Source organism: Papilio polytes, unplaced genomic scaffold (genome assembly GCF_000836215.1).
Source record: "Papilio polytes unplaced genomic scaffold, Ppol_1.0 DF821388.1, whole genome shotgun sequence".
In the NCBI taxonomy this organism is placed as follows: domain Eukaryota; kingdom Metazoa; phylum Arthropoda; class Insecta; order Lepidoptera; family Papilionidae; genus Papilio; species Papilio polytes.
The window spans coordinates 66418-93265 of record NW_013527816.1 but is presented as its reverse complement, the minus strand read 5'-3'; the positions used below and the strand labels follow the sequence as shown (position 1 = coordinate 93265).

At 32.8% G+C, this 26848-nt stretch overlaps 1 protein-coding gene across 2 annotated transcripts in view; it reads left to right on the top strand.

Moving 5' to 3' along the window:
• Positions 1–24376, top strand: part of LOC106109018 (nostrin) — a 39617-nt gene extending 15241 nt beyond the window's left edge. The window contains exons 2-14 of one of the 2 annotated variants that reach the window (XM_013290410.1): positions 14120–14327; positions 19220–19305; positions 19874–20017; positions 20189–20270; positions 20355–20485; positions 20684–20878; positions 20945–21080; positions 21198–21362; positions 21690–21842; positions 22080–22232; positions 22534–22867; positions 22982–23134; positions 23945–24376. In XM_013290410.1, coding sequence (XP_013145864.1) covers positions 14120–14327; positions 19220–19305; positions 19874–20017; positions 20189–20270; positions 20355–20485; positions 20684–20878; positions 20945–21080; positions 21198–21362; positions 21690–21842; positions 22080–22232; positions 22534–22867; positions 22982–23134; positions 23945–24060 — 2056 coding nt within the window. In that variant the 3' untranslated portion in view covers positions 24061–24376. The remainder of the gene's footprint in view (positions 1–14119; positions 14328–19219; positions 19306–19873; positions 20018–20188; positions 20271–20354; positions 20486–20683; positions 20879–20944; positions 21081–21197; positions 21363–21689; positions 21843–22079; positions 22233–22533; positions 22868–22981; positions 23135–23944) is intronic. The other variant, XM_013290411.1, reaches the window with a different exon arrangement.
• Positions 24377–26848: the final 2472 nt, after the last annotated feature.

Below are 26848 nucleotides of genomic sequence, written 5' to 3'. Positions count from 1 at the left end.
TTTGAGAATATTTTGTTTTTGGTGTATTTTGTTTTGTTTTTAGTGCATTTTATTTTGTTTTTCGTGTATTTTGTTTGGAAGTCGGTTTTTTCGATTTCATCTTGCCTGCCAAACTTGTCCTGTTCTAACGTCAAACTTTTTATTTAATAATAATTTTAAGTCATATATTATGCTGAATATAAAATGTTGAACAACTCTGGCTAAGAGAACGCATGTGCACGATGTCGCGGTCGTTCGCTTGTATGCTTGTATTACATAAATGGTAACAGGCCGGTATAGAGTCGATATTTACGACTTTGAATTTGGATTACGAAAACAATTGAAGGTAAATCGAGTCAATTATTAATGTTGCTAAATATTAAACGTTAATGAACACTTTGTAAAAGAACGTTCTGACCAATGTTATTTAACTTACTTATAATAATGGCTTCTGACGTAACACGATGGCAACATTATAAGTTTTAGTGTTGTTATATTTCTCAATCATTTTTCTTTATTCAGTGTAATGATCACAATATTATACTACAATTATAAAGTACATGTTTTATGTACTTAGTAGCTGTCCGCCTGTGTGCCGCGACTTTGTCCACGTGGTATTAGAAAAACGACGAACTATTTTTTTTTTTAAAAAAAACAAAAGCTACATATGCCTCGGAACCGGACATTTCTCGGGGATGAGTCTTATCCCATGTGCCAAATTTCAATAAGATATGTTCAACCGTTGCAGAATGATCGAGTAAACATTAAAAAAACTAAATTAATGATTCCCACGGGAACCATTTCCCGGGATAAAATAGCCTATGTGTTCTTCCAGACTATTTTCTTAACCTGTGCCAAATTTCATGGATATCCGTTCAGCCGTTTAGGCTATAAAAGCTAACAAACATCCATCCATCCATCGTAAAGTTTCGCATAACATTTATCATCAAAAGACACCGACTTAATTATTGACTAGGTTTTACATTTTTTTTTTTATAACATAAGGTGGCAAACGAGCAAGCGGCCACCTGAAACCGCCAAAATGGCGAAGCGACCGCTGCCCATAGACATCCGCAATTGCAGATGCGTTGCCTACCCTTATACGACAGAGGAGGAGACGCACATAAAGAGGATATTTCCCCTTCCTACGCATCTCCTCCGCCGTCAAATCCACTTCCTCTTCCCAACCTCTTCTTATAAGAAAAGGGTGGTAAAGAGAAAGGGACTTAAATTAGGCCTCCGGCACCACACTCATCAGACGAAACATGGAATTGCTTCCATTTCACGCCTGTCTTCTGTGTGGTCGTGGTATTACACCGGGCGTGCCGGCCCATTCGTGCTAAGATGTTAAAGCGGGCACTACCACTGTGAAAATGAACATATTAATTAATTAAGATTTTTATGAGTTCGCATTTAAAAGGAACATGATATAAATACACGTGTAACCCTATTTAGTATTGTTTCCCACAGAGAAGCTAATTCTGTTCGTCGCATCATCACCGTAATGACTTAAGTTTAATTTAGCATCCATGCGGGAGCAAAGCATTTCCGTTGATATTCTTATTGCTTAGTTTAGCTTCGAGTGTTTCGACTGTTGTATCACCTGTACGAAAATATATTGTTGTCTCTGTTCTTCCTAATGTGAATAAAGGACCAAAAGCTTTTCACGTTTCGATTAAGTCATAATTTCGAAACACTTATCTTGTATGTATTATTATTCAATATGTATGTTTTAAAAAAATCTCCTCCGCTATCTGTGCGAAGTCAGGGCAAGTAGTTAGTGTTTTATTTTCCTGGAATTCTTAGTAGGCAGCTTAGTCAATAGATTTTATTGTATTAGTGATATTTGAGTAATTATTAACATGCACCTTATTCGTATTTCAAAAAAAATCATATGAAGCGGTAAAAGTAAAGCCGTATAAAATATCATAGACGTGGTAATTTATAGGAAATAAATGTTGAGTTTGAAAATAGCCTCGTGTATTATTTTTCTAGTCGACAAAATGGTACTATTTAAGTAAGAGGATTGCTAGCTCCTAATTAGTGTTTTACAGTTGTTTACTTTATGAACAATTTTCAGTAAACTTTGTTTAGTTTTGTTTTTTAAATTAGAAGAACACTTGAAATAGAGAATGCAGAAAGGATTAAAATTGTTGAGGTAAGTACTTTCCCTATGCAATCGATAGTTTATTAATATTTGTTACGTTTTTTCTTACGAAGAAATTGTACTGTGTTTAGTTACTTTTATAACTAGTACTAACTTTTGCCCGCGAAATAGTCCGCGTGGAATTAAAAAAGTAGCCTATGTGTTCTTCCAAACTATTCTCCACATTTATACCAAATACCACCGAAATCCGTTAAGCCATTTAGGCTACATACATCCATCCAAACTTTCGCATTTATAATATTGGTATGATTTGTGGTTTTAATATGTTTTTGGTAATAATTTGTCTTAATCTTAAATAAATTATGAAGTCTTTTGTTTAATGTATTCAGTCATATGTTATGCATTAATTTTGTATGTTGATGTCATAAAATGTTGCCGTATGAGGCAAGATTTTGTTGCTCTTTATTTTATTACTTCGGACGTTTTATTGGTTTAAACCAGATACTTTAAGAACTATAAAACATGGTGCTAAGCGATAATAATTGCATTATTATAGAGACAAAAGTATTAAGAGGATGATATTTGTTTAATGTTTCTTCTCCATTGGGTTTTGACCTTATTTACATTGAGAACTGGTTATATTTATATATGTCTATCTTAATAATACGGATGAACTTAGATATCGAGAGAGAAACGCTATAGTTATGCGAGCAGAAAGACTATGGTGACCATTGTTTTGTAGGGGATTGTCCGGATTTGTTCTGAATTTTGAGCCGAACATTGACTAGAATAGATTAAAATGAAGATGTTTATTGTAATAATGGGTTTACTCTAACGTAATACTAAACAAAAACATATGTTTGTCATCACTTCTATTCGCTATGAAAAAAATGAGAAATCAATTAATTCGTTTTGTTATAACTAATGTATGTTTATAAAGTTTTTTCTACACGATCTTAAAATATTCATAATTAAAATTCAGCATGTTTTTATTTTAATTACATTGATTTAAAATCTAAGTTAATAAAATCAAAAAGTTCTCATGGCCTCTTTCGAATATCCTGATTATAATAATGTTGTCCTGATGTTTTATTTTAAAATTTACTTTATATGGTGACCGCAGAAAAGCGGTCAGATTTTCTCACGAGGACAGCGCACTAAAACGGAACAGTATACTGCTATTTTTTTAATACAGTCAGTCCCGAAGTGTGCATCGTAATAATATCAGTATAGCTCTGTTCACTGTTCTACCCTCGTGTGAAACTAACACCAGATACGGTCCAGTGGGCGCGTACTGTATTTCCCTCTACTTCCTATATGCAGTTGTATCAAGTAATAAGTCTCGTATTGTTCAGGGAAACGCAATTTAGATTTAAATCGCAAACGTCTCCGGGAATCTTTAGCAAATATAGGTTATTTCGTCGTTAAATGTCATTTCAGATCTTAAGAAATATTGATTTACTATTTAGAAATTGCATTGATTTTCTACAATTTTACTTTAAATCCATTTTTGGATAAATGTAATGTTTATTTTAAAATGTATTTATTACATCAGGTCAGACTCAGAAACAAGTCATATTATAGTTTGGTAAAAAGGGCCACGGCCACACGGACCTTAAAATTATCTTGTTCCTTTCTCATTTTATCAAAAAAGTAAAGTAAAAATGTAATAAAATGCAAGGCAGCGGCAACTGGTTATTTTATAAATTACTTTTTCGATATATTGTAAGTTGCCATGAATTTACTTACGAAAAACTCCCACGCAATCAACGCTTGCGTCATCTGTCAGTACTATCGAAGGTTGTTTTCTACATAATCTTCATAATTTCGTATTATTATTGAATGTGACTCAATAAGTACTACATCGCGTTGACAAACATGCTTTTTTTTCTATTTTATACAATAGTACATCTGTTGCAAGTGTAATTAAATGTTACTTTGATTATAAATAATGTTAAAAATTAAATAATATTACAGTATACAGGAGTGAATAACCTAAATGTTCATTTGCGCATCTGTTTTCTCACGCCGATTCATATCACTATTGTTAAATATATACCAAAAACATCATCATTTTAAACAGAACCGATGCAAGTGCTACTTGCGCACTGGGCGATATTTCGGAAGCCCCCTTTTTAACATGATTTTGGGGCTAACTTGGTCTCTTTTTCAGACCGACGTCCTTTGCGGTTCACACGCCATTCCCTACCTTAACGACGTCACTGATTTTAAATGTGTTTGTGTGTTTAAGGTTTAGTTTAAGAAATGGCATGTTTCGAATCAAATTAAAAGTAAATCTAATACATAAATACATGGAAACATTTATATTATTGCTACAAAAAATATTTAAAGCCTTCACCAAGGCTATAAAAATAACTTGAATAAAATGTAGTTTTTATTTGCAATTAGTGACAGTAAACAAGAAAACCAGTCATACAATTTTACACGGACTTGTTCAAACAATACATAAGTATTGAAAACACTTGACTTTTGCTGTTAGAGTTGTCATATTAATTTATGTAATTATAACTACTATTTTTACTACTTGGTACTCGCTCAACTTCCTTCCTAACAGCAATTCACTCTTTCCACACGGCGAAGAAAATATCTGCAAAAGCGATAACATTGAAATGTAATTTACGGCACACAAAACGAGTTTGTGTGGTCAATTGAATTCTTTCAAAAAGATGTCCATTAAATTTAAAATCAAAACCAAAGACAGTTAAAAAATATGATTATTGTATGATATTTTAATCTGTTTAATCTCTACTTTTATTTTCTTTTCGCTGGGATTTAATTTTAAAAATGAATAAAATATCTTGTTTTAAATTAGATTGCTACAGCTTTTGTTTTCGACCATCCAATAGATTTGATTGTATCCACAAAGCAACTGTATATATTTGGTATGCCTTTTTTAAGACTGTTTAAAACTGAGAACATATTTATTGTACAAATATTTCAACAGTGAAAACTCACGGTACGTTATCAAGGTTAGTTTTATAACTAAATTATGCAAATTGTATTTACATTCAAGTACACATTTAGACAAATGTCAAGAATAAGTACTATAAATATTCATATATAAATAAATTATAAATTAAATACATTGAACTTAAATTTAAAACCAGATCTTTTCACAACGAGGCTGAATCATTACAGAAAATAGCCGCTTATTTTGTAGTTAGTTATAATTTTTTTTTTCTGATTGGTTATATTTAAGACGTTGTATATATAAGAATCCACTATTTAACAATCTTTCAAAATTTCGTATTGACGTTAACGCGACGATTTGAATTAAATTATTCGATTACCGTCGATTAAAATTAGCCAATTGAACATATTTTAACACAATTTAACACTTGCATATGCCTAAATTAGTCATTTTTTTATAATTCGATGTTTATCTCTTTAAGGTTATAATTAAAATGACTTTTTAATCGACTACATCGATGCTATTTAGGTACCTATTATATCGAGGTCTTCGTATCGATTTTAATTCAAGAGATTTATTATTTTAACAAGCAGCGCCACTATTCCAGTTTTTAATCGATTTTGTAATACGTTGCGTGTCGACCTGGATTTATCTCAGCTTAATTGATTGTTCGAAAGTGAATCGTTAATATATTTTACTTTTTTATATAGATATATAGCTTTTTTACTTTTGCTTACTATTACTTTAATAAACGTTTTGACAAATGCATTGCGTAGACACTTAACCATTGGTATAGACTAATAGTAGTTTTTTTTTCTAATTACTTATAAAAAAAAATGTCTTGTTACTACCGTATACTACAAATCAATAAAAATTGAATTGAATTTAATGGATAAAATAAATACTAGACTGGACCTATGTACAAATAGATATATTTAAATTTGGATTAGTGAATTTCTAATGTATAAATAAAATTTGTCATTAGTGACACCGCGTGTACATCGCAACAGGGAAATCAGCGCCAAGGATCGGGTTCCGAATGACAATTGATTGGAGGCAACGAAAGTGTTGCAGATTGATGCCTTCGTAGACCGATTCGGCCACTTTCACTGGCCGTCGCCGTCACGTTGCCCTCCAATTTACGTGTTTCCACTGCGGAAACATCCAAACAAAACAAACTGTAACCTCAAACTAACAGTTGCAATAATTGAACAAATTAATTGACTCTTATCTTAGCTAATAATGTACTTCCTTATCTACTAACAAAAAACGCAAATATTTCACTGAATAGTTCATCTAACGATGAATGACAGTCGATTGTTACTTGATCATACGTAACTTGCGAAAAGAGTTATTGGTACGTGACGCGATTCGAGTCGGTCTCTGCAGATGAAAAGTGGGGACAGACTTAATTTGTATTTCACCAAGCAACTATTGTTAACTTATTAACTTACCCACTAGGGGTATGCGGCAAATGTGATCGTGTGACCTGACGTAACTATAATTTCCAAAAGGGCCTAAACACACAAATGTCAAACTTCATGCATAAACGTTTTTTTCCTACGATTGTAGTTTTTTTTTATTAACTTTTACTTTATAATAGTACTCATTATGTTATGTTTACAATTTACTTTGCCTTGGCTGGGAAAGACCGAGTATGATGCATATTCCGCTGCGAGGTCGTGTATTAATGAAAACCAAAAATCTAATTATCTCTGAACTAAATAGTTTTGCGGTTCGCCTCGTAATTCAGTACGATGCCTACGTGTTACTTCCTGACAGCGCGTTCAAAGGAAGGAAGTGACGGTGTTTTTTTTTAATGTTGGCATTATTGTAATTACAATTAAACAAGGTCACATCGTCAAATAATCACGTCGAATGCTGTCTTTAAATTAGATTGATATTCTGCATTTATTATTGTTTACTTTCTTAAAAGAATGCCAAGGGCGAGTAAACACGCATACGTCCGTAGACAAAAGACTTTTGATAACGCTATGTTTTTGGTTTCAGTTCAGCAGATCCAAATCAGTTTTCGTTTTTTCAATTATGTAACTTACATTGACTTTATTTTTCATTTGCTTCTACACGGATCGTTTAATAATTTACAGCTATACTTTTTATGTTTGAATTGTGTGAACTTTCCGATTTATAAAACTATAATATAATGCCGTAATGCTAAAGGCAGACTTTAGATAAGTTTAAAATCTGTATGAAAACATAAACCGCACATCGTTACGGTCACTGGACACAAACAACAAACACATCCCATTCATAATTGTCTTCTAGCTAGTTGTCTGAAGGAATTCTTGAAAAGTAAAGGTCGCTTAACTAAACATCTGGCACTAATGACAAATAAAAAATCAAGAACAAACATCTAAATACATCGTGTAAGATGTATTGGTGATTGCGCCCGGAACCGTAGTTCACGGCTGATCGTTGTAACATTAACTGTACCAATATAATAATGTGAATTAAATAAAAAAAAAACACATGGCTACATATCAAAGACACCTAAAAAAAGTTATAAAACAAGGAATTAATTTGTGATTACTAAAGTTTCTAGAAAGACTCAAGCAGTTGACATCGAGCAGAAAATTTTCGAATGAAATAATTCCTCACCTTGAGATAAAATGATTCATTACTAGCAGTTTACTTTCAGCACCCTTTACTGTGCCGATTACGTATCGTAATTAAACGAATAAACTCATGGATCGTATTTAGGTAACTGGTATAATATTACAGAAAAGTAAAATATTATAGTATACAAAACAAAAGACTATCTAAACGCAATTATCCTATCTTGAGAAAACTCTTGCTCTAAAAAGTCAGAATTCATTAGAAAAATTGTCCGAATTTTAAAGACGGAAATAAAGGTGGACTTAAAACAAACAAATTAAATGAATAGCGAAGTGAAAGAAGTGATTGAAGGTAAAGGTTTAACACTCTTAGTATGAATACAAAGAGTCATGAACTTTATTAACACAATTAACAACTTGTTCTGATTGTATACTTCCCGGTTATTTTTGATAATACGTTAGTTATATACGTATTGATTGGCAAAGACAATTCGGGCAGCTGCGCAACGACGGTACAGCGCCAGCGGCCTGCTCACATTTCTAGCTCGGCTTATGAAACCGATAGACCGGCCGGTGTTGCTTACACAGATGTCATAATCTCGATAGCTATCGCCGATAGAACTACCGTTTACTTTACCACCATATAAAGGCTTTGTTACAAAATGTGCTTAATAATAGCCTTCTTGTAGGTCTTTTGTAGGTCAAACGTTTTAACAAATCACGTTGAAGTCAAAAATGTCATTTGCATTTGTTCTTTTTAATTTTGGATTCGTATTATCGACACCGGTAATACAATCCACATATTACGCAGAACCAAAATCCCGAACATTATTGAGTACAGTTAAAAATATGTTAGAACAATTTCTAGAAATCTAAGTTTTGTTGAAAAATGCAGGTCTCTCACTGTGTTACGTAAATCATATAGCGTTTTTTAGCCGTCGGGTATTGATGATAGAGAGCTGAACTTTTAATAACATTTTTTACACAAGGATTTTTTTTCATCGATTGTATCGGATTTGAGAACATATGTTTTCAATACTTAGTTCATGTACACTACTCATGTTGCCGTGGTTTACCTCTCCGTACTACATTCGCCGGTGGTTTACACTTAACTAAAACAGTTTAGATTTATTTTGTCTAACAAAACATCGCGTGAATATCTTGGGAATTACAATACAAGGCACGATAAAATGTTTTTAAACTTTTTTTTTAAATTACCTTAATTATGAAAGAAAAAATATGTATCTGATATCGATAAAAACGAAGGCCTAAAAATGTGAAAAATATGTGTCGATAACTTTTGCTTTTAATTCAACTTTTTCTTTTTTAGAATCATTGGTGAAATACGTAAATGGTTTTATTTATCCGAAAGTATGCAGACACTTAAGTAAATACACCAATACTGAGAAAAGTAATATTCATGTATGCTAAATGTATTTAATAAAAGCAATTAGCTTGTTTTACGACAACACATATTTTAACCCGATCGAACTCCAAATTAGGTTTTACATTTCATAAAGCAGGTACCTTCAGTCTTTGATTGGAATTTCTTTTATACTAAAACATTTTAACAACTTTATTACTTTCTGATAAAATAAATCCAATTGGAAATAAATTCCTTAGCTAATATACCGTGGTAATATAATAATTGTTAATGTTAATTTAATTAAAACTTTTATATTAGGTTATCAGGTTATGTGCAATAACATCATCTTCAAACTATCTTCCAATAATCCGAATTGTCTTAGTAATATTCATCTTTTAAAGTGAGAGAAAATCAAGAGATTTGCTGGAATTTAACGGTCGGATGAGCGCTGATTTCGTACCGCAGTTTCTCTGTGATTGCTCAGATGGTAACCAGTATTTCAATTTGTATTTTTAGTTCACTTTCCTTAAAATTTACTAATACGACAACGCCTAAATAACCTTTGACGAAAGTCGCACATCGCAGTTTTCAATTGTAACTACGCTTTCCAAAACCTATCACGTCGTATTTTATGAGAACTTTTTTTCGTTAAGTAATAAATAAAAAGTCAAATAACCATTTCTAATTGTATTTTATAGTATTTCTCACGAGAATGGCAGCTTTCTTGACAACTTCTTTCCTTATTTAGATGATAAAAATGTTATTGCGTTGATCGCGACAAGTTTAACTGCATCATATGCACATATTTAGTTTATTCCGAGAAGATTGCTTCGAAAGTATGTCGGTAAAGTTACTTTTTAATTCTCCATTTGCATTAGAGACCAACAAATACAACTCACGCGTTTATTTAATTAATTATCGAAAATCATTCGCATTGAATGAAAAATTGCGTAAAAAAAAATGCTTTTGCCGATCGAATCAAATAACAATTAATTAACTTTTGAACAAAACGTAAAAACAATGTAGACCATAAACATAGACCAACATAGAAATACTAAAAGAAACGAAAAATATATTCCATTATACACCTTATGTGCATAGTAATAAATACTACAATACATCATTGATTCTTATTTCCGTGACATTAAGCACAATAATATTTTATTAAATAGACATAATGTAGTTATATTGTTATTCTATTGCAATTACTGTTTTGTCATGCGGTAATTTATAATTTTTTGTATTAAATTATAATTGTATCTAGTTTGATTTGTTTATTTTTAAACTCAGTATTAATTCTAATATAGTTCTAAATATAGTAAGAAGTATCCCACTTTTTAGTGTACAATCCCGGATTCAGTCGGGACAATTTGGTAGTAATTAAGTACTGGGATTTGAACTTACGAGCATGGCCTTGTCAAAGTCCTACGCTGGGGAAACATAACAGCCGGGTATACACAAGGCCGCTTTGCCGTATGATTGTATTACAGTTAAAACGGCATTGGAAAAAGAAAAAAAACACCAATAAAAGATATATAAATATTTCTCAAGGTTTAAAGGCAAGGTTGCAATCTCATATTAGGTTGAGGAAAGTACAACATTCCGAAGAAATACTTAAAATAAGTCAAATGGTTGCAGAAACAGATAATCATTTATTATTATTTTTGTTGAACGTTAATTTATGTAGAATATCGCGTTATTTCACGTATATACTTGCACTTGTTATCTTCCAGTTTCTGCCTATACCTATACAATAAAAAAAAATACAAAGATTCCCAATTATAGTGGTTCAACACGATGTCCCAACTCAATCTAAGCCCTTTACTAATTTATAGAATTACGTTAGGACGCATAATAAATCAAAATAATCAATGCATGTATGTCACAACGAATACCGACGACATATTGCAACGTTTCGAAAGCCCTAGTTCTAGTAAAATCCTAAATGCGCTAATAGATTGGACAAGCTGGCTGCGCTGAATTCACTAACGGCCGAACTCAATACACGATCCTAGAGATCGATAGAAACATTATTATTTTATTAAAAGGAGTACATTTTGATTGCCCTTCAAACGATACAATACGTGTTAATATTCAAGTAATTACTACAATAATACACTTTGAATGTGCGCACACCTTTGACTAAACTATATCACAACGGTTGTGCGATTGTCGCTTGTTTCGCAATTAAGTAATGTGGACACCTCCATATAAGCTCATAGGAACATTATAAAGCCTAAAACATCAGAATTCATTCATAGTAATCAAATGCTTTCTATCATATGTATATTGATTATTTGTTGTGGCAATGTTTATTTGTTTATGTAATTTCCGCTACTGATTCAGCAATGTTTATTAAATCTAGCGTAGCATCATCCATTACAGAAGTCAACGACAGTTGAAACATATTAGCTAATAGCTAACAATTTTATAGCCATAGACCATACGGTTGTCCTTTGCCGTTTAATAGACAAGATCTGTCGCCAAGCAAACCGTGCATTCCCCTGGGCAAATTAAAATGCACATTGACTTCTAAACACGATTGTGCGCTCATTTTGTATATGTAAATTGCAGCCGCCTCTGTAAATAGTACATAATTTTTTAGTACCTACAGCAGCGTTGCCTAGTCCGTTTATCTATAGTCAAAGCGGCCCAACGGTCTAACTTAGGTTATGTAACGGCTGCCCAGAGCGGCCATGCAAATCTTCGACGAGTTTCAACATTGCATTAAATGTCAGTACCTACTTTATGTAATTGTTATTAGAACAAACAGATTGCGGGTTATAACAACATTAATAAATGTGTTACTGTTCTAACCTATTGAATAAATTAAACACGTAACCTTGAACCGCAAGTGTAGATTGAGATTATTAAAAAATGGTATTACGCGATTCTTTTGTAGCTTTCAATTTAGTTTACATCGACATAGTTTAAGAATAAATGATAACGAGTGACGACAGAGATGAATGAAGATATAGTAACTTGGAGGACAATAACACTATGCGCTGACCCTAAGGGAGTAAGAAAGGAAGAGAAGATGGTGATTGTCATATATAGTTTAATACGTTGGGATAGCATTTGGTTAACACAGACACGCTATGGGCTACTTAATATCTAACATATTGCTATCTCTGTTGTATTTCAAGGGTATGAGAGTGATGACAATACTCTATTATACCTACAGGCGTTACAGTAGTATGATATTTAGCACGTATTGACCCAAACTATTATAGTTTTAAAGCTAAAGACTTGATTAAGGTAACTATGTGAGAATTGAAGTGTTTGTACGTTACAGTTAAATGTGAGCACCTGATTGCCATTCGAAGAACATGTGTATAATAGATTCATCACGATGCCCCGACTCGTATTTGCAATTTTCATAAACATGACGTCAAAAGTTTGTCTTTTACAGTATTCTTAACGGCCGAAATCAATATTCGATCGTTGAAATCTATCCGAAAATTATTTTACGACGGTAAACTGGTAACTGAGTAAAACAATATTCCATCGCCTTCCAATACCCCTTTACTATTTAATAAGTGTCATTGAATATTGATGTTAAACTGTATTTAATATGCAAACTTAACACAAAGCTTACACGTAACCGAACTAAAAGAATTGATTAGGTGAGGAAGAGAAAACAGATTAAATATTACACTCATTAGTAAAAGCCGTCGAAAACCGAACCAACGATCAATCACATCCAAACTGGGACGCTTAACCACTGAGCTGTTTATTCATACCTGACCATAATAGAAGAATTCTAGACCGTTTGCCCAGGAATGTTAAACTTGGTAGTTATAATTATTGTCAACCTGTTGTCAATTATACGTTACCATTCTGTGACACACATCTAAAAGTAATCAAGCAAAACCCTTGAATGGTACGCCGCGTTGTCCGATTTATTTTTAGTAAACGCCAAACCGGTTTTCCTCAATAAATACTAATCTCTCAATACGATTACGATTCTAGAATTATTTTATTGTAATGAACATAGAAAATTTTAAAGGTGTTATACTTTTTAAGTAATTTATCTTCAAGTCTAAGTTATCTGTTATGACTTTCAATTATTAACAATCCCCAACAAAGCTACAAGGGTATTGAAAGTCCTCGAGAAAAGAATTGGTCGGTAGAGATAGATTTGATGGGCGACGCTCTTATTATAAATGCTATTCATACTACACCAAATATACCTTGTCTGATTAAGGTATTCAGGAAATAATCTTGTGCTGTTTATAATTGATATTCCATGTTCCATAACACACGGCACAAAAAATATAAGAAACCATTTTGTAATTCGTTACATGTATTTTGATCACGTTCTATCTATAATTTGTTTTGCGCCAGATATTAAAGTCAAATTAAATCACTGTTAAGCGACAATATGGACCGAAAAGACTTAGAAAAAGAGTTCTCTATTCATATATTAAGATAAATTTACTAGACAGGTAATTTGATAAAAATCTGATTTTCAAATATTTTTTTCAACGCCATCAACCAAATGTTGTGTTCCACTGCCGAAAGACTTATTATCTCTATCTCTTTTTGTTGATGGAGTTTAAGAGAGATATTAACAAAATTTTAATTGCAGCATGGCAGCAGGAGATGTCCGGTTATTTATTAGTCTTGTTTATAGGTTTCCTTACTTCTACACTTCTGTTACGATTTTTATGCTATTTTTCATCAATATTATCACTTATGATAACATCGTTACCAGTTTTAAAATTTGCTTCCGCGTGGTTCTAATGCTCTAATTTTGCAGACCAACGTCTAGAGAACTGACTTGATGACTAAGAAATAGTTACTCATCACAGTCGGAAGTATGACGAATATTTCTCATAGGTTAGTTCATCAGAGCAGTCTGTTTTGACTTTTGACTTGTTCCAACGGTATCGAAATGTATTATCTTATTTTCTATATGAAGGCCATTGTATTGTTTTTATTGTTTGAAAATCACTTTTGTTTAAAAGCCGAATACAATTCTATTATATGGGTATAGAACCGAATTGAAGTAATTATGCCTATTTATGCTGCGTGGCTAAATATAATTTTTATTTAAGAGTTGTGCTTTCTTCTCTTTACTTAAGTACGTTTAGTATCGTACGGATTTATGGAATATAATTTAGTTATTACTAAATAACCTTTGTCTATTGTTCCAGAACATTCAGCGGTAGCAGCAAAGAGAACAGCAACATCGGTAATGCCACGGTTTCTAATAAAGGAGAGAAAGATGGTTCAGGTGCTGCAATGAATCGGGAAAACGTTTCCACAAAGATCGCGGCTGGCATGGACCGATGGCAGAACACTTTAGAAGAAATGATACATCTACGCTCATCTAACAACCAAGCCTTTAAAGACAATTATTGGGTAAGTTTGAGCACAGATAATAAATATAATACTAATTTGCGCGACTCTAATAATGTAATATCGTTAACATCTTCATATTGAAACGAGCAGTCGAACGTTAGCAAAGTTCGTTAGCGCAAATTTGGACTACCCGTTACGCCATTCTGACAGCGCGGAATTAAAAAAAAAGTAGCTATAATAATCCTATCCCTGTCAGCTTCCCTCCAGTGAAAGTCCCGTCGAAATCAGCCCAGCCGTTTTGGAGATTACCCGAAACAAACGCAGTTTGCAGACAGACAGAAAGACAGATAATTTTTTTAATGCGATTTTCGTTATAAGTAACGCAAATACATCATCTTCATCATCACAAACCGAATTCTGGAATCTTTCTTTTGATGTTACAAACAGATATTGCAATTTTATTTTATGTATAGATATAGATTATACGTTCACAATGTGAACTAATTTATCGCGTTTCATTTGTCACTTTTTAAACGGTTTTGTTTAACTTGCTTAATTATCAGCAGTACTTACATATTGTACAAACATCTTCCTTGCAGCTACTATTCATACTTGAACAATATGTTCTATATGACATCTGTTTAATTACAGTGATAGTAGATACGTTAAAAATGTTTAGTTACAAAGTGTGACGGTCATATCAAAAACTATTCGAATATTTGCCAACAATACCATTGTTTTAACCTAACAATGTTGTTGAACTAAAACAATGAATCGACACGACTACATTGAAACTGACGAATGAATCTTCTTGATTTACAAATAAATTATTAAAATATTTCAATACTTATCTGAGATGGTTAAGCACAAAAAGACATAAGTATAATAAGTACCTTGAACGTCCGATTATGGCGCTGTTACAATGGAGACAAGTTTAGACAAATTCTAATATTGTATGTGCCACATTTTACTACTCTTTTCTGACTTCCAATTATGCTTGAGAGTAGTTTTAGTAATTATCCGGTACCTAGTACCGAGAATCATCTTAAGTTATTAGTCAATTAAACATTATATAATAGTACTGTAGCAATCCCCTTCAAAAAATATCAAAACCGTTATGTCCAGTTACAAAAATTCGCACAATAACGTGCAGTTTTATTAGGTTTATAAAAATCAGTGGTTCACAAGACCACTGCGTTGTTTTGATAGTGAAAGTGCTCCAGCTGTTTTAATTGAGTAATGTTTTACTAGATTCTCAGAAAATTTGGTGAAAGTAATTTTGATGTAACATAGCATTGAAAAAATTAAATTGTTTTATTAAATTCAAGTACGATGGCTGAAAGATTTAAAATGTTTCATTTTTGTATTAGAAATTAATATTCTCGATTGTTGTAACAACAACAAAAACATACCTCATCTGAAGTCCGTCGTCCACGCGTCACGGATTCCGCTTGCAAAACGATTTCAGCATCTTTAATAATTTGGACATCGCTCTTAAGTAATTCCGAAATGTTAGCGTTACTCATTGCTCTGTGGATCGTTTCAAAAAATTATGTAAACGTAGATTTGGTACCATGAAATACGTAGAAATAAAAGCACACAGACTTCTAACAAAGAAAGGTAACTCTCAGCTCTCTTCTGCTACAATCTTTCACATTATTATTACCGCCAATTTCCAATGGTGGAACACTTTAACAACACCATATGGTTCTTATATATTCCTTGAAAACATTGATAACATTTTTGTTCTATATAATACCCTTGGAAATTTATGGGCCATCCCAACTTTGTGTACCTGTATATCAAATTCGTTCGTACGATGGTTTATCCACCTATTCCTACTTATACTGTAACTTCCGATTACAAAATTATATAGAAAATTAATGTAACAATGTAATGTTACAGGGTGTAACAAATAATAAAAAAAGAGAAATCATTACATCGCGAAGCCTTATTGTCGTTTTATATAGTATGTTATTGAATGAAAAACGTGATTGGCGAGTGGTCTGTCGTACAGCATCTATTTCCTGATAAATAAATAATTACGAGTTGTGGTTTGTCGCACAAGCACGTTTCAAAATCAATATTTTCTGTTGGCACTACGTATTATCGCGGTTGCCGCACGCGGTATGTCCGGGAAAGTTAATAAATACCTCCTTTGCAAAACCTTTCGCTGTCATAACACCTTACTCATTATCTTCGTCAATATTCTATGAATATTATGTCCTCGCCAACTAATCCTTTAATACGATTAGTTAATTCGTAGTTTCTGTTTACCTCTATTTTTAAATTGCAACAGATCCCGCGCAACATGGTGCTTGAAGTTTATTTACATCAAAACGTATCAGTTAAACCTCTCTGTTTATATTTCCTTAAAGACATAAAAATAGAGTTTTAATTTTAACTTTTCTATTTGTGATCTTGTCTGCCAGTATTTCATAATGGCAGCACTTCCCGGGCGGCCGGAAACGCGCGATCGTCGCATTCAACTCATGCGTATGCCTTTTTGAAATCGGCCCAAGTATGCCCAGCATTTAATGTAATATGAACCTTATGGACGAGGTGTTTAAGTATGTTCTTCGTTGTAGTGAAAGTTACGTTGCAAAGAAAGTTATGGTGTATGTCTGTTGTGGTATAATATACGTATTGATAGTATCATTTAATCTATTAACGTATACCGTTGCTGTGCATGACCAGAAAACAAAACTAGAATTGTCAACGACCGTTTAGTTTATTTATGTCGATGAAAATCGATTAACAATTTGTTGGTAATCATTATTGTCAGAAATAATTCATAACTATAAGTACATACCTACATTATAAATGTCAGTAATAATCTAGAATCTAAATCATATTATTACAATACTACCTTTCGCCCGCGACTCCGTCCGCGGGGAATTAAAAAAACAAAAGTGAGTAGCCTATATATTCTTCCAGACTATCCTCCACATTTATACCAAATTTCATCGAAATCCGTTCAGCCGTTTAGGCTACAAACTCTAGCAAACATCCATCCATCCATATAAACTTTCGCATTTATAATATTAGTAAGATTCGTAAGATTAATTGCACTTTTAAACATGGGTGACAATAATAACGTGTTTACCGGCTCCAAAATAATTATAGGTAGTTTATGTTCTGCCTACAAATTGCGAACTAAAAGTAGCATTAGTTATTACTAAAGACTTTAATTGGATTATTCTATCCTATCGAATACAGTTTCCCATCCTTGAATCTTAAATAGATATTTTCAATGCATTAATCTAAAGTAATGTTATCTCCCATTTGTATAACACGCATAGTATAAACGTTGTAATCGAATGATTAATCTAAAAATTTAAAATTGCTCAGATTAACATCAGATTTTAGAAAAAGAAATCTCGTTTCAATAATAAAAGACGATTCAAGTTCATTGCAGATAATTAAATGCACGCAAAGAATACATTTAACTTTATTATTGCGGAGTGGATTCGCGTTAACAATTACAACGAAGGTCGATTTAGTTGATGTTACAATAATTTCTGAAATAATTCAATAAAGAACAATTTAAATCTCATTTGAATACATCTCATGATTGAAATTCCCAAATGATTTAAAAGAAGCAATAAACATCAGATTTTCTGAAAGTGTGTTTTACTATTTATTAAAAGAACACTTATTTTCTTGTAACATTTAAAAAAATAACCTATTCGTAGGCACTTTAGCTCATTATTTGGTCTATTTGATGGAAATACTAGCTTTGGCCCGCGACTCCGTCCGCATGGTATTAAAAAAAAAACAAAAGTGAGTAGTCTATGTGTTCTTCCAGGACGTCCTCTACATCTATACCAAATTTCATCGAAGTCCGTTCAGCCGTTTAGATCACAAACTCTAACAAACATCCATCCATCCATCTAAACTTTCGCATTTATAATATTAGTAAGTAAGTATGATTTAAATGAGTTCCAAACAATTGTGTTAAAAGTTAACGGTTTATGTGAAGTTACTCTTAATGTTAAAGTAGGTCACAACCTTAACATGAACATGCTTAAGTTGAAAAAATGCAAAGATAAAATGCCAATGAGTAAACTAGGTAATTGTCAATTTCAAGGACACGATAGAATACTGTTGAATACGGGCAGATAGAGGCACAATCCATGAAACATAACATTTATAATCGAATATAAAATGTTACTGAAAAAAAAAACTAAATTAAGTGTTATCGCATCCTTTATAACTCTTACGAAGGTTCGAAATGAAAGCTAAGCCAAAATGTATGTAAAGTTAACTAACTGCAAAAACGAAATTTTACAGGAAAGGCCATTATACATTTGTATTTCGAGTGTTACTACGTTCTACTGATATTTACTGCATTACTTATACTTATTGGGAAAGTCAGAATATTCCAAACTAGCTGTTGCTCGCGACTTTACCCGCGTTAAATTAAAAATACATAGCCTATGTTACTCACAGATAAATTACCTATGTAATGGTGAAAGAAATTTTAAAATCGGACCGGTAGTTTTTGCGTGTAACAAATATATACATACAAAAATACAAATCTTTCCTCTTTTGATTATTAGTATAGATATGCTAGTGTGTAAGTTTTCTACAACTTGTTTAATTTGTTAACAAAACAGTAAAAGGTCACGTCTCGAGATTACGCAAGTCATTTATTGACACGCATGTCATTGTCACGTAAGTTCTGCCGACGGTGTGGTAGTGGCCGGAATCTGAGACACGTTTCTAATGTAGTCAGGTGCATAGGCGTGTTTTCACTGTGCATACGAGCATACAATTTCGACGCACAGTGGAATCGCGTCTTAACATTCTACTAATAAAATTGATACTATTACATTTTTAAATGAAGAATTTTGGAAAACTAGTAACGTTAAAAACCTTCAAGTCAATTATATTCATGTATAATTTAATGTCCCCATTGTACTCGTATAAACAAATGATTTTTTTTCCAGGCACAAAATGGCTTCGATGAACTTCGTCGTTACGTCAAACAAGGCAGTGACTTTAGCAAAGAATTAGCAGTAATACTGCAGGAAAGGTAAGAATCAGAAAAAGGGAATATCAGATATTACATTAGTTTCCCAACATAAATATTACAAACGATTATATATTTTGCAATAATAGTGACGCTACGCCGGCTTTAGGTTATGTTACACTAGAACATTTTCTGAAGCGACAGACTCACGCAATAGATAAGCAATCTTATCAGCATTTCTTTGTAACGTTTACTTTCCATCGGTGCGATAAAACAATGCGTTATTGTTTGTGACTCAATCGCTCGCCTTCTCGGAGTAGATCGTCTACACAAACGTTATGTATAGGGTAATAATGCCCGTTAAATCCGGGCTATTCGTTTTCAATCGATGCGTTCTACTTTTATTAGTGTTAGCTTTTATTGTGATTCAATGTCCGTACAAAATCTTAGTAACTATACACGGTCTAATTAAATAAACGTTATCGAATTGTTACTCACAGCTTTCTTTGTAACAGGTAAATATATTAATAATAAATTACTGCTAAATTCTTCTTACATTAGACCGACTTGTGACATTGGTAACTACCTTTTGCTATTCCTTACTGATTTAAAGTCAATAATTTCCCTACAGGGTTGAAGCAGAAAATTACTACTCGAAATGTCTTGCGAAACTTGGCACAAAGTTAACTAAAGCGTGCAAAGAAAGTGTCGGTTCTTGTGCAGAAGCCTGGAAACATGTCGCCATTGAAATGGAAAAGAGATCGGAAATTCATAGGTAATGTTAACCACCTGTATGCATTTATTATCACACTATTTGACCCAAAAAATTTATTGTTCACATAAATACAAGAATGTTAAAATCGTAATTTATCTCTTAAAAATCCAGATTGCTGAAATAATACGATGTGATATTGAAGTTTAAATATATTTTAAAATGTTATTCCAGGAACTACTCAAGCGCTATGTCTGAAGAGCTAGTGAAACCAATGAAACATTTTATCGAGAGTCAACTAAAATTAAGGAAAAAGGTAAGCCTTTTGATATGAATTACGTCTTCTTTATAATCTTTAATCTTTAACATTATGACTTTTAATCTTTACGTTTTACTATAGATCGAAGGGAACGTAGACAAAACAACACGGACCCTAACTGACTGGAGGACAGCAGAAGCGAAATCGAAGAGACAATCGCACGCCGCGGCGCGGGAGAACGAGAAACTACAAGACGCCGCATTGGACATTAGGTCTGATAACTTGCGATATTGTCGAAGAAACCGATTGCCTTTTTTACATCAATTGTTTTCAATTGAAGCGTAGTCTACAAGGATCCTTTTAGTATTAATGCGTTGCGATCACCGTTGCGAATATTGCTAAGCGTGCGCTTTGCGATTCATACAGGGGTTTCAAAGTGGAGTCATTAGGGGGTTTCTATTTGTCCGCAGCCGTATGTCACGTAGTTCAAGCGTTGGCCACATTCCACACTCGATACTGAGCGCAGCGCGAGCGGAACGCTTGGCTAACAACACGAGCGAGCGAGACGCCGCTAAACTTCAAGTTAAGAAGAGGAAGACTGAAGACGCCGTTAAAAAGACTGAAGTCGACTACTATAATGTGTGCGTTCAAGCTGAACGGGCGAGGTAGGTGTTAGTCGATTACCGCAATCGATACGTCTGAATGGACATTTACAATTTGCTATTGTGCAGGTTAGAATGGGAGACCAGTGTTGTGAAAGGTGCCGGAATGCTGGAGTCTCTTGAGGAAGAAAGACTCGCTCAGTTAAAGATTTCCGCTGACTGTTACTTGAGGTTAACAGCGGCAGTGCCGTCACAACTAGCGGAGGTGACATTGCTTAATTACAATTTGACCTTATCGAACCTTTCTTCAAAATATTCTTGACTTATAAAAAAATGAGTAACCAACACAATCTCTAACATAGCAACTGTTTTTTTTTTTCAGGCGACGAACGCATTAGTTGGTCCAATAAAGAATGCCAACGCGAACGTGGACATGCGCGTTGTGCGAGGGGTGAGATCTTCGCCCGCCGGCGCCAGCGAACAGCTCTTACCTGACTTTTACTGCGAACATACAACACTTGCGATGAATAGGGAACGTCGTAAACAAGTACGTAATGTATTAATTAATTCATTCATGATCTTCTTGTCCATTTTTCGTCTTATATACTCACTTGTTAAAATTTCCTCTTTAACGCAATCCATCCATAGCTTTTCCAATGCTCTTCTACTTTGTGGCCGTCCACATTGGTACTCGTTGCCCGTGTACCAATTTACTCTTCGCATAATGTTCCACACCACGATAACGTTTTACTATTCAATTTCTCTATAAAAACTAACACATACATACGTTACGGTTATAGCCTGTATAATACGAGTATGTGTAGCAAAAACTTCGATAAATATTCAAGATGCGATCTAACACATTGTTTTACAGGCTCTGTTGAAGATTCTACAATTAGTAAAACAAGATATAGACAGGGAACGTAAGTCAAAGCAAGGCTTAGAGAAGTTGTCCATGGCTATAAAACAAACACCCACATTCGGAGGTGACGATTCACAACAAAACGTTGCCGATAAATTGTTCCACGTAAGATTCACTCTAAAATTACACAAACGAAATTTAAATTCACATATTTATCCAACTTACAAGGTGGTTGTAATTTTAATGTTATTTAACCTCCTGTAGACTAAATGATTAGAACAAAGTCAAAGGTATGTTTCATTTGAATAGTTTTCTTCGTCGAAGGAATATGATATATCAATAGGTGTAAATTAATGGGGATTTCTTATTACTACTAGTTACGCTTAACTATTTTGTTTTTAGATGAGATCGATGTTGACATATTTAGAAGCAGTTCGATATAAAATATCAGCAAGCTTAAGCGATCTCGACAGCCGGTCTCCTGTTCAACATCCTCTCGCCACCCACATACAGATCGTTAGAGACAAGCAAGGACTTCAGCAGAGCGTTCTTAAAGTAAGCAAACTAAAACATATTTTCTATTGAAAATAAAACTGTGCTTTTGATATTGTATCGTTACAGTCATCAGGATTAATTCAATGATACGGGTTCCTACTCATGTCTGAAGAGATTGAATAACAACGTTTGTATCCTATTCATAGCGCGCACGGTTTACTTGCTTCAACATTCGAGTGACTAATTATCATGATTACCACAGTCTCTTATCGTTGCAAATTTTAATTAGCAGTATAAGTTGTTGATTCTACACTAGAAAACTTACCTCGCATTAGTTAATTTTACATTACTACAATTACAGGTGCCTCCGTGGCTTCAAAAGGATTATCAGGACGAAGTTAATAGAAATCTACAACCAAATTATACAGCTCTGTTAAAGAGTGTGAATGGTGGTGAAGAGAGGGAAAGACGCGACTCGATAATGAGCAGAGCATCGAGTAAGCTACGGATAGAGCATTTATCATTTAGAAAGAATACGGAGATAAAAAGTGCACCGGCTACTCCAGTTTGTCCTGAACCACCGAAACCGATGAAGGTGCCGGAATTCCAAGCTCCTCCTCCACCTGAGAGTCCACTGGACTGGAGTGAACGCGGAGCTGGCGACGGACTTTCTAACCAACATGATAGCGACTTTGGTATGTTTACTTTTAATGCATAAATACACCATACAATCTAAGTAAAGAAGTATGTAATTTTGTAGGAATATCTTACTATAAAGCTTTATAATATAATTTAAATTACATTTTTAGACGAATTTTCTTCACAAAGCGGGAGTTCGACAGATTTAAATGAACTAGAAAAGAATGGAAGCAACGACGAGGCCGCGCAAAAATATATTGGAAGATGTCGAGCTCTATACACCTACGAGGCTAGAATGGACGACGAACTAACATTGTCACCAGGTTCGTTAAAAAGCTTGCGCCATTTCTTTTACTCTATGTTCTTCTATGATAACTATAGTAATTAGCTAAAAGATGTACGAAATCCGTTTGTCATGGCTTATAAAATGATTAATATAAAATTTAGCTGCTATGTTTAAATTAATGTGGACAAAGGGGGTATTAGACCCCAAAGTTGATAACGAATTATTTTTCTATTTATAGTAATTTTTGAAAATAATTCAAAATGGTTTTACACGCATCGTGCAACTAGATAAGCCTATTGTTTCATCTACAGAATGTGTTGCATGTCAGGAAGTGAATTGTGAGTCAATATTCACACCGTTTCGTCGATTACAAAATACTGTTACGTTTTAAATGCAGAACACTGTTCTTCTGACACAAATTGCAATGCGAAAGTACTTTTTATAAAACGCGATACACCAAATATTACAAAGAATGATTTGTTCAATAATAAACACAGTAATGTGTTTATACTAGAAAACATTGTAAACAAGAAACTTTGTGAGTTGAGTGTCAATAAGATAAACGTGGGTTTAAATACAATAGTAATGGTATTTAAATGTAATAATTAAAAATAATAATCATCTTGTGGGCCAGCTATAACATCATATATTTCACAGAGAGTTCAGATTTCCAATAGTATCATTTGACTCTGCTATGAACATTAAATCGTTCTTGTTTACTAACTCTGAGGTGCGTTTGAGAAGAGATATGTTTAAGATACTATTGGTATCGAAGTTCTGAACATTTGTCATAGCTTGCGATATGTTCGTTATATGTATTTCGTCCTAATTGTATTTGTTTTAACAGGTGATGTAATAAACATTTTTGATAAACAAGACGACGTATGGTGGACTGGCGACTTAAACGGAAACTACGGCATATTCCCTTCGTCTTACGTTGAAGAAATAACTACGTGTATATGAATTATATTAAATAAAACATCTCTTGAGCCTTTTTAAATATTACTGTAAAAGGCGAATTATGTAGAGATGGGTTTAATGATGTTGTAAAACTAATGTTAATTGTTGTTGATTTTTATGTTGATTTACGTCCCATTTATTTACCAACATTACAATAAGTTAAAATGTTTCAAATAATGGATTAGACATCATTTTTAAAGTACACAGGTATGTTAATGTTATTAATCTGCATGTTTGTAATTTTTTTTATTTTCGGTGAAGACAACAATTAATCATGATGCCTTAACAATAAATAAATTGTTAAATAGCTTAATGATTGTTTTAAAGACTGCATTAAGCGAATAATAAAGGTAAAAAACCTTAATAATTATTGTTAATTGTATTAAATGTATACTTTAAATATAGATATAAAATAAATTTAATTTCTTCGTGTAGTGGTGATGAAATTTTTTGAATCTAAATTATTACCTACACTGAAAGTTTAAACCAAAGTATTGTAAGTATATGAATAAATGTTAAAAGTATTTAAATTGATTGTTGTTTTATTTCATTTGAATTTTTAAAGTAATTTAAAAGAAACCACATTTTTGAGATGACAACAAAATATTTTATTAAAATAAAGTCCATAGATTACAATGTTGGCAAGAAAGGCCTGTTCTAAAGTATTAATAATTAGTATTAATTACGTAACATTTACAAATATTATCCATTCAATTGATAATAGAAGACATGTCAGAATGTTTGTCAAAAAAACAGAAATTCCCAAGCTGAACCGTGAGTGTCCACTGCCGAAAGATCCATCCAAAAACGTTATGTCACACCTCACATTCTTATTGACATATAATGTGTTTTTCTAAACATGTTTCTCCAGTGGAAACTCACAGTTACAAGTACAATGCGCAACAATTAGGTGAAGTTAGATAGATCTTTACGTCACTTTATAATGAACGTTTTGTATTCAACTGTACTATTTCCCGTTCCAAGCAATCCTACGAATTTGTTAAACACTAAAAATGTACGGAGGAAGTTTGTAACCGCTGAAATTTTTTTTCATCAGTTCTAAACTAAAGAATATAATTATCCGATCAAGTCCGTTAATCTCTGCAAGAGCAAAAAGGTATTAATTAAATACTTTATGCAATTCCAATATATTTTCTTTTTAACTATTCCATTGAAAAATATTGGCTTCCTAACTTTTTTTATCACGATCTTACACATTTTTTATTTTTTTAAGAACTATGAAAGATACACGTAAATTGATTAATAACGAAAACCTTTCTTTTCTTACAAATTCTTTCCAGAAAGAACATTCTTTCAGTTCCAATGCTCAATACTTTCTAAATGGCCTAATACTAATAATTAAACATTTCTTAATAACTATAATACAAGAAATGGTTTAATTTTCACATAAGTGCTTTTTGGACCGGACGATTTGTGGTTACGAATCTAGATCAAACTACAAGTTATGTAGATCACAATTCATTTCAAATTTTTAACTTCGTTAACTCGGAGAGCATGTTACGTGTACTATTCTCATTGTACTGTACCTAACACTGCACATACATATTTATACATGATACGTCATTAAATAAAGTTAAATGATTAGCGATCACATGATTACAATTGTCAGGCCAAAATCGACCTAAAACTCGTGCATAATATAATGCTAAGCACCTACTAAATCATGTCGTGACTTCGAATATTTGCGTGCTCGCGTCCTTGTTTCTACAATAAACAAGAAATGTTTATTTTTCTTAGTCTCGTTACAAACACGATAAATCTTTTTCATAAACTGTAGAACGCCTCTGACGTCAAAAGTCTCGGGTACGTTGTGCTCACGTTATAGCGAATATGAGTTCTTAACGCTAAGCGATATACATTAATTATAAATCCTTAAAGAACGTAATACCTAAATATTAACGGCGGCTGTACACGTCACAAATTAACATACTACCTTCTACAAGTCCGAACGTTGCCTAAAATTTATTTAGAATTTCTTTTAACGGCTTATTCATTTATAAAAATATGAATTACATATACACCGATAGTTTTTATATATCATTTATATTGCTGTGAAGTTTTCGCGGATACATACATATATTATTATTATTTATATATGTATAATACGATTAAACAATGCTGCCGCAAATATCACTGACAATCTTAATTAATCAAATGATTATTCCATTTGATAATTTAATATTGCTGAGCAATTAAATTAGTACAAATATTTTATTGTCGCACACTAATAATAGCATTATTCCAAATTAGAATTTAAGTAAATGTTTGTTGCGTTTTTTAATTGGCGGTACATTTTTTTATATCAGTGGTTATCTACACCTATAATTTTGATTACTGAACATAAAGAAAATTTGATTCCTTAGAAATATATATATATCAAAACTTAATCAACTTTCCTTTAAAAGCATTAACACATAAAAAACTAAAAACAACATTAATTACTATTATAATGATCGACTACAGTCGATTGTCTTTTTGTTCAGATTTACAAAAAAATGTTCAGTTAAAACGTGCCTATTTAGAAATTTATATATAACTGGAGCCAAAACTATTTGTGTATAATTATTATGTTATAAATTGTACTTTGTGATATCACAAGTAAGTGAACAAAAGTCTCAAGGCTGGCAGTGATCACATTTTAACCTCAGGTTTCGACTGCAAGCATCTAGACACATCGGCATCACTGATATTCTCTTTAAAAAGGTAACCTACTGTTTTACAAGACTTTTCGCAGTCGAAATCCACGATTACAGTTCATTCAAATTTTCTT